The 10,039-nt window shown below is 33.5% G+C and overlaps 1 protein-coding gene across 1 annotated transcript; it reads left to right on the top strand.

Annotated features, from left to right (window-relative positions):
- Nucleotides 1-1,472, top strand: LOC127811891 (probable aspartic proteinase GIP2). The gene has a single exon (XM_052352085.1). It carries the CDS (start codon nt 70-72, stop codon nt 1,249-1,251), a length of 1,182 nt encoding a protein of 393 aa, XP_052208045.1. The 5' UTR covers nt 1-69; the 3' UTR covers nt 1,252-1,472.
- Nucleotides 1,473-10,039: the final 8,567 nt, after the last annotated feature.

The raw sequence follows: 10,039 nt of genomic DNA, 5'->3' as shown, positions 1-10,039 counted from the left end.
CTCATCCTTAAACCCTAACAAGAGATCATCGTCATCTAGAGTTTAGAAAATTAAAGACCCAGAAAGAATATGCATCCCATTAACCTATTTCTGCTTTTCCTAGCCTTCATCCACCCCTTCAAATCGGTCTCATCGGCTCAACCCTTCAAAACCCTAGTTGCCCCCATCCACAAAGACACCAAAACCTCCCTCTTCACCCTCACCCTCAAACAAAACTATCTACTTGACCTTAGTGCCCCTCTCTCATGGATCCAGTGTCCCCAGCCCCACCCCACTGTCCCCTGCACCTCCCCTCAGTGCACCCAAGCCACCTCTTACCTCTCCCCTTTATGCCCTTCTCCAAACAACACCGCCTCAACCCACTGTGATTGCACAATCTCAGCCGCCAATCCAATCACCAAATCCTGTTTTTCATCTCAGTTATCATACAATAACATCACCATCCCTTCCACCAATGGCACAAACCCCAGTTTCAACGTTTACTTTTCGTGTGCTAACAAGTCTCTCGTCCAGTCCCTCCCCTCTGGAACCGCGGGAATCGCCAGCCTTTCCTGGTCTCCGCTATCTTTCCCCTCCCAATTAGGGAAGAAATTCGCCGTCTGTTTGCCGGCGGCGTCCCGGGGAGCGGCGTTCTTCGGCGACGGTCCGTACAATCTTCCGAAGAGAGACGCCGCGAAGCTCCTCTCCTACACGCCGTTGATAAAGAACCCTAAATCGCCGGACTATTACATCGGCGTCAACGCAATATCCATCAACGGGGACGCGATTTCCGTTGGGGCTAAGTCTCTGGCTCTGGACTCGTCCGGCCGTGGCGGCGTGAAGCTCAGCACGGTTCTGCCCTACACCGCGCTGAGGACCGACGTGTATAAAGCTTTCCTGAAGGGCTTTGAGAAGGCGGTGAAGGGACTTCCGAAAGCGAGCAAAGTGAAGCCGTTTGAGCTCTGCATTAAGGCCAGCTCGCTGGGGTACACCCTGGCGGGACTGGCGGTGCCGGAGATTGACCTGCAGATGGCGAACGGCAAGAACTGGACGATTTATGGGGCGAACTCAGTTGTTTTTGTGGGCAAGGATAAGGCGTGTCTCGCCTTCGTCGACAGCGGAAAGAAGGCGGAGGAAGCGGCGGTGATCGGCTCGTTCCAGATGGAGAATTACTTGTTGCAGTTTGATTTGGTGCAGGCGAGGCTGGGGTTTAGCTCTTCGCTGCTGCTGGCTAGAGCCACTTGTGGAAGCTTCAACGTCACCTCCGTCTGACTGTCTCTGTGCATTGATCGGTTTGTTCCAAGGAAGTAGGAACATGGAGAATCAATCAATTTTAGCGTAATAATTAAGTCCTTTTCATATTCCATATTTAAGTTTGGATTTTTTTTTATGTTTACTTTATGTTTTAATACTTTGTATTAATCTTAAATAAAAATAATAATAATAACTTTTAGTGCACTCTTGCTATTTTTTTTAAAAGTATTTTGGGTTCCTTTACTTAAATTTAGGACAGTTATGGAGATTACCAAATTAGAAGCCGATTTTGTAATTCAATATATGGGCAAAATGGACTTTGTATTCTTTAAAAAAAATATGAAATTGACTTTTGATTTTATTGAAAATATCATTATCCTAAATTTATATATGTCAAGCAAGTCATGCTTGGGCCATAGGTTGCATTGGGTTGACGGCCCACTGGCCCAGTTACAAGTTGTTCCTAACATGACTCACAGGCCCAAAAGGCATAGCCACGAGCTTGATGCTCTTCTAGCCTTTCTAATGTCTTTATTTTTCTTATATCCCCATTTAGAGGATAAGAAGCGAGGAGTAAAAATACTTTTAAAATATTTTTATTGTTTAGATTATGTTACGTCATATTTTATTTTCATCCAAATAAAATTAATAAATTTGTTTTTATTTTCTTTTTATATTTTTAATTAATAAAAAATATAATAATATTTTACGCAATTTTCCTTACCTCTTTTTGTCTTTTATTCCACTTGTCTTCCACACATACACAGGACAGATGGAGAAATTTTTAGAGAAAAAAAAAAAAGACAAAAGAATAATATTATAAATTAATATAAAATTTTAATATCACAAAGTGAAATTAGTACGAAAAGTTGGACAAATCATAAAAGCAATTAAAATTGCTCTCGAAGTGATTTTATATTTTGATAGCATTAGATAGTCATCTCATTATCAAGATTGTTAGAAATATATTTCTCAAAGTAAGGAATCAAACAATCAACCATAAAATTAGTGACCCATTCGATTGTGGGACTCACCTTTTACAATTTTCATAGCAAAAAATGCTCTCTAAACAGTAGTAGGTGCAATAGGACAAATCAAAACCAAAGTTATAAGCTTGTTGTTAGCCAACAAATACAAAAATATCCTCTCTTTTTATTTGTTTTCACTATTTTTCAAGCAAGATTTCTAATTCCTATCATGTTTTCAAACTCTCTACTAAGCTTCACCTCAATAATATAAGCCTTCGACTGAGTATCAAGACTAACTAACAATATTTCTAAAAACTTCATTGATAAAACTCAGTAAGTCGAATCAATTTCTTCTTCTCAAAAACAAGAAAAAAAGCATTAAAAGGAATTCAAGCATGAAACACACAAAAACAATTCCGTATTCACCTTGTTAAAATGGCTGTTTAGCTCTTGAAGCTGCAAGCCTATAACAACATAAAAGACTTCAATTTGATAATGATGCATATTTGTTTTTTTTTTATGACCCAAGTGTTCGGAGTTTGTTCGCCTAGTCCTGAAGGAGATTGACATTCTCCCTTGATTCGGCCTACGAGTAAATCAGATGCGATCATAAACTTATACACTCTCAAGTAAATATACGGTCAGTGTTTACCAAATAGAACATTTCTGTCTCCACAAAGAATTAATCCCTTGTCACTAAATTCATAACATTCACAATATCTCGATCATTTATTTATAATATTTGTGACAATTCATAAGTAATACTAGAGATGGGAAATAGGCGGGTTGGCCAGCCCGCCTCCTACTTGGCTCACTCATTTGGTGGGCCAGGCTGAATTTGGCCCGTGAGTGGGATGGGTCGGGCCGGAGAAATGAAAATTGGGGCCCAACACGGCCCTTAATAAATGGGCCAAAGCGGGTTGGGCCGTGGGCCTGATAGGTCGGGTCGTGTGCCTGCTGGGCAGTGCCGACCCATGGGCCTGCTGGGTAGGGCCGGCCCGTGGGCTTTTTTTAAATTTTTTAAATATAATTTTATTTTATTATTTTTCTCAAATGTAACAAATATTTTTTAAAATATATTTATAAATAATTACAAGCAAACAGTTTTACCCTATTATTTAAAAAGTTTTATTAGCCTTTTCTATAAATTATGTCCCTTATGTATCATTTTATCCACATATCTTATACTTGTCTCATTATATACAGAAAACATGAAATAAATTCATGATAAGGTAAGTGTGTTATCCTCGTATTTTACTTCAAACGATTTGAAACTTTAATAAAACTGTATCCTCGGTGGTCTTCTACTGATTTATTAGGGCTTGATCCCAAATCCTTCTCATATGCAAGCAATAAAACTTTTGTGCTTTCAAGCTTGTGAAGGGGTCTTGAAATCCTTATTCCTCTCAAATTATAGATGGGTCCCGCTAATTTTATTTATTTTATTCCCCCCATTTTGCTTCTTAGCCTTCCCTACATTCTTTTATTTTCTTACCATCACTTGAATTCAAAATTAATCTTAATCTATACAAAATACAATTTTTTAAAAATTATTTATAAGTAAAATATATTTATAAGTAATTACAAGGGATTGTCAATTTTATATTTTTCAATGTTCCTCTCCTTGAAAGGCATCCAACTCCTTCATATGCTAAAAATACCCGTAAAAAACTACTCTCGGGGTTGCCCCCAAGGGCACTCCAATGCTTAAGTTAGTATGGTTTTAATAACAAACATATATTAAGATGCAAATGAATAATAGGTTATTAAATGATATTAAAAAAATAAACTCATATTTAAGTGTTGCCCAACCTCCTTGATTCTTTCAAACGGTATAAGTACTTGCAAAGAATTGCCCTCGGGATTGCTCTCGAGGGCACTTCGATGCTTAAGTTAGTATAGTTTGAAAAAAAAATAATAAAATCTAAAGTACGAGAAAATAATTAATTATTAAATTGCATAAAAAAGCTCAAACCAATAATTGCGGCAGATATTCCCTTTAAGAGGAAATATCACTATATTGTGGATGGCCTTGCACTGTCATTATATTCTGATTCGCTAGATTCATTGTACAAATCTATCTCTTGTTCGTTAAATTCAGCATCCAACCAATCCTTAAAGCATATACACATTTACAGTGTCGTATGTTGCAACCTCGATCTCTTTGTGTTGTGCATTCTATTTCCTACAGAAAAAGTTGACTCCGATGGCACTGTGGACACCGAGGGGGGTTAGTAGATCTCGAGCCATGGCGGCCAACACCGGATACGTGTGTTGATTTTGACGCCATCATGACAAAATATCAAATGTGTTAATTTGGTCATTAGAAAATGAAGATCTCCTATTTAAATAGGATTCAAGTTCGTTAAACCCACTAGATGTTTGTGGACCGCCCTTTGATTTTTTTGATTTGATGTATGTGGACCACCCCCATTTTAAGAATCCCTTAGAGTTTCTTTGTGAAGAACAATTTTCACTACTTGGTTTATTACCAAAACATGACTCATATAAATTATACATTTCAAAAATTAAATTTTGAACTTTTGTTTTTATTTCTTGTGTGTCAACCCCCATAGTCGTTTCGTAAAACTCCAAAAAATATTTAACACCTTCCCACTTTTGTGTGGGATCTAATACAGCTGCCATAAGATATAATAATGGTATATTAGTCCAATATTTTCTATTTTTTTTTTCCATGGGGGCTATAAATTGTCCATATATATTTGAATCCCTATGTTCTGCAAAATAACTAACAATAAGAAATATTTCACGAATAAAAATATGTGTGGTAAGATATTTACAACCAGAAAATGATTTTGTTGCAATATAAAATATTTCTAATATATATATAATAACATCTAGTTATTCCCAATCACTATCATTTAGTTGATATGCTTCTACCATTTCTCTATTTCAAAATAATTCAAGTTGTTGTCTATATGGTTTAGTTTTTTGTAACAACAAATAAGTTGAATTCCACCTAGTTTGAACATCTATTGAAAATCTTCTATATGATAAGCCAAATCCATTAACAAGTTGTTTCCACTCTCGAGAACGGGATTTACTACTTCGAATTAAAGCCAAAACACCATTTACTTTAGCTAATACCTCATTATATATTTGTAGACCATCATGTACACATAAATTTAAAATATGGCATGCGCATCTATTGGGAAACAATTGTCCATCTAAAATTAATGGAAGTTTGTATCTTAGTCGTTCAATAGCAGAACCATTGTTACTCGCATTATCAAATGAGATTGTCATTATTTTATCACTAATATTATAATTATAACTGGTCTCTCGAATTTTACTTGTAATTAAATTACCTCTATGTTGTTCTACTAATTCTATTAATCCAAATATTTTTTTTTTTGAATTTTTCATTTTTCATCAATCCAATGTATAGTGACACACATATAGTGGTTATTTGTCATATCATACCAAATATCTTATGTTAATGACACTCTTCCATTAAATGCATTTCTTAATTATTCTAAATATTTTAAATATAATCTCATCGCTTCATTTTTTAAAATCTTTCATGAAAAACCCCTAGCTGCAAGTTGTAATGCATTTTTACAATACCATTTAAACATTGCATCCTCCCCAAACAAAAAAGAAGATTCAGTTTTAATTATTAGTTTTGCTAAGCTAGATTTATCAAGTTCTCCGTTATATCGAAAAATCAAACCTTTACCTTGATGCAATTGTGTATGTGTTGCATCCAGACCGCCATCATCATGTTTTAAGGCATGTCTCATCAAGTGTCCAGTCTCATCCCCTGGTTGGCATGAGTAGTATTTTCTACAAAATTTGCATAGAGCTCTTTGACTCTTCCTGACTATATTAATGATCTCGAACACCTGCCAGGCACTACTAGTTCTTTGTCGCTTAGAGTTGCGTCGTGAACTGGACGGCTCCTCATTTGGTTGTTTTGAGGATGTCTAACCCTCATTTGGTGAGGGCTGCTCAGTTGGTAGAGGTAAGGGGTTACCAAACATTTGCATATCAGGATCTTGTGATTCGGGAGGTTGTGTATCTAATTCAATAAATGATAGGTGTTCCCATGCCCATTGATTGCCACTCTAATTGTTAAAAAACTCATGGGAGAGTGGTCCAATTGGGGATGGAATAGAAGGTTGTTGGGGGTTTGCAGAAGATGTATTGGCTCGAGGGGGCTCCATGGAAGAAACACTGCGAGGATCATTTCTGCGAGTAGTGAGGGAGCAACGAAGGAAAGACATGATTGTAAATGTAGAGTAATGAAACCAATCAAATATATTGTAACACTAGAAAGTATAGTAATTAGCAAGATAGTAACAGAGGAGGACAACTTGTAAAATAGCGTATCAGCAAGATAGTAAGATAGTGAAAGCAAATTTTGTGATTGAACAACTTCAACAATCACTTATTTATAGACGTAAACATTTGAACGTTCCCACGAGTTATAATGAAAATTCAAATTTTGAATTTCAAATGATCAAAATCATAGGAGCCTAGGAAAGTATTGAAAACTTTTGACAATTGATAAAAAGAATTCCTTGAATCTGTGCCATATTCTCTTTCATCAACAATAATGGGTGCATAGCAATTTCTAGGCTGTCAAGCCTACCATATTCTCTAAAAAGTTTAAATATACTAAATAAGCTTTATTATTTGCATATTGTGTATTCTTATTTGCATATGATATTATATATATATATATCCTGGTGAATAAGACAAAATATGGTATGAATAATAATCTCATAATGTTAATTAAGAAACATTCTAGAATTTGAAAGTTTTAATAAAAATATATAGAAATTTGAAAGTTTTAATAAAAATATATAGATTAAAAATTGAATCTATAAAATATAAATTTATATTTGTGAATACTTTTATAGTTTTATTATTAGATCAAATCATGTCAAAAAGAAATTAATTTAAAAATCTTGAACTAATTATTTAAATTAATAGAAATTGAAATTATTCATATGCAAATAATTATTTGCATACTAATTATTTTCATATGAATAATTATTTGCCCTGCCCTGTGGTAGGGCAAGACCCCTCGAGAAAGGATTTGTGCTCTAACCAATCGCTGCATTCTCTATTTTGGTTCTAAATGAAAGTTTATTTATTGAGAAAAAAAAAAGCATGAGATAAATTATATGATTAAAATTATTTGATTATGTAATAAAAAGATAAAAAAAAAATTTATAAAGATAATAGATGAAATGAAAACTATATCAATGTAATAAAGACACAGAAGAAAATCAAAAAAAGAATTGGTAAGACACACTTATATATGAGTAAGTTATTAAGCTTTTATACTAAATAATTTAATATACATTTTTTCTATAATAATTTTTGTACAATTTATTATGGCACCTAATTTGGTATAATAATTCCTAAAATAAAAATATATTAAATATATTTTATTTAAAAAATATATATTAGTTACAATTTATCAATATGAAAAAATATTATTTAAAAATTAATTCATATTTCCTGCAAAAGCCCATGGTTCCCTGCCATAAAATGTAAGTGAATTGAATCATGGGAGCCTAGAAATTGCTATGAAAATTCAAATTTTAAATTTCATAGTGATCAGAATCATGAAAGCGTAGCATGGCAACAATAATGGGTGCATAACAATTTCTAAGTTGCTATATTCTCTGAAAAGTTTAAATTTATTTCTATCATTGTATCTATTTTTTTAAATCCATATGATTTTGACATAATTTATTTATTTATTTAGTATTATAGCTATGAGCAAGTTAATAAGCTTTTATACTAAATAATTTAATACACACTTTTTCTATAATAATTTTTGTACAGTTTATTATGGCACCTAATTTGGTATAATAATTCCTAAAATAAAAATATACTAAATATATTTTATTTAAAAAATACGTATTAGTTACAATTTATCAATATGAAAAAATGTTATTTAAAAATTAATTCATATTTTCTTGAAAAGCCCATGGTTCTCTGCCATCAAATGCAAGTAGATTGAATCAAGGGAGCCTAAAATTTGCTATGAAAATTCAAATTTTAAATTTTATAGTGATCAGAATTGTGGGAGCATAGCATGGCAACAATAATGTGTGCATAGTATGGTAACAATAATGTTTGTTTGTTTCTACCATCAAAAGCCTAGAAAAGCCCATAAAATTATTCTTGCCATGTACTTGAAATTATTCCTCCCACATGTTTCAATAGTTTAAAGTTATTCTTGCCATATCGAGACAATTGTAACTATTATAAAATTGACTAAATTATTCTTTGGCATTTGAATTTTGAAGTTTGCAAGTTAAATTTCTAGAAATTGTATTTTTTACATAATTTATGGATAAACTTTTAATTTATTCCTTGTTAGGCTGGGCTTGTTGGTAGACATGGCCACGGTTCATGAACCGCCGGTTCCGGTTCATGAACCGCCGGTTCCGGTTCAAGAAATCTTTGAACCTGAACCGAACCGCCCAAGGGCGGTTTGGGACGGTTCGGTTCCGGTTCCGGTTCGTGCCAGTTCGGTCAACGGTTTGGACCGGTTCGGTCAATGGTTTGAGCCGGTTCGGTCAACGGTTCCGGTTCCGGTTCAAACCGAATTTTTTTAATTTTTTTTAAATATTGTTGTATTCAATTTTGGTCCTTGTTCCGTTGTTCGGTTCGGTTTGGTTTCGATTTTTAATTGTTAAATGTAATTGTAAATATAAATATTCTCAACCATATTTTTAATAAAAAAACACTACTAAAAATTGAAGAAATATAAGTAATAATTTCATTAAAAATAATTAAAACAACTAAACAAGTATGTAATACAAGTAATTAATTTTTACAAATGTGAAAAATAAAAAATAAAAAATAGAATTAGACTTAATTTCATTAAAAAATAATTACAACAAAAATGTAATACAAGTAATTAATTTTTACAAATGTGAAAAAAAATAAAATATGGACTTGGATCCTACGCATCTTCATTGGAGTCAGAAGTCGCCGTTGTTGAACCATCATTAACCCATTCGTCAGATGATGATGAATGGATAAGTTCTTCTTGACGTCGCATGTTAGCTCTTTCCCAATCATCGAGGCAAACTTGAGCTTCCAATGATTCTGGAGCCAATCTTGATCTTCTTTCGTCCAAAATGTTGCCTCCACTACTGAATGTTTGTTCAACGGCTACAGTTGAAGCTGGAATTGCAAGAAGTTGACTTGCAATAATTGCAAGAGTTGGAAATGTCTCCTTGTGCCTTTTCCACCACTCCAAAATTTCAAAATTTAAACCTGTATCATCACCAAACTCAAAAACTGTGGTTAGATAAGTTTCGAGCTCCGAATGTGAGCTCGATCTAGGTTTTTTCCTCCTTTGATCTAAAAATTTATGACCCCATTTCATTGGTTGGGAGGAAGAGGAATGCGGAGCCATGGATGGAAATGATTCTTTACTACTAGGAGCAATAACATATGCTTCATATAATTGATTGCATAAAGTTCTAACCTTAGAAATTATAATATTCACATCAATTTCTTCATTATTTTCTAATCCTAACAACGAATAATAGTTAGATAAACACTCAATTAAACCATCAAATTTACACCTAGGATCAAATACCATAGTAACAAGAAAAATTTCAGGAATAAATTGATAATAACGTAACCATTTTTCTCTCATTTCTAAAACAGCATGACAAATTTCTTCAACATTAATTCCTTCCATTAATACACCGGCCACATTCATTGCTTCTATTAAAAATTGATGTGAAGTTGGTTTATAAACACTACTAAGTGTATGAGTAGCATCATTAAAAATTCGTAAAATATTCAAAATTGAACTACAAACATTCCACATAGTT

The sequence above is a fragment of the Diospyros lotus genome, chromosome 10 (genome assembly GCF_014633365.1).
Source record: "Diospyros lotus cultivar Yz01 chromosome 10, ASM1463336v1, whole genome shotgun sequence".
NCBI lineage: Eukaryota > Viridiplantae > Streptophyta > Magnoliopsida > Ericales > Ebenaceae > Diospyros > Diospyros lotus.
Note: the sequence above shows the minus strand (reverse complement) of the source record. Positions and strands in the feature narration are given on the sequence as shown.

What these genes read in the sequence shown, in the direction of transcription:
- LOC127811891 (XM_052352085.1), top strand. Translation starts at nt 70, where the DNA reads ATGCATCCCATTAACCTATTTCTGCTTTTCCTAGCCTTCATCCACCCC.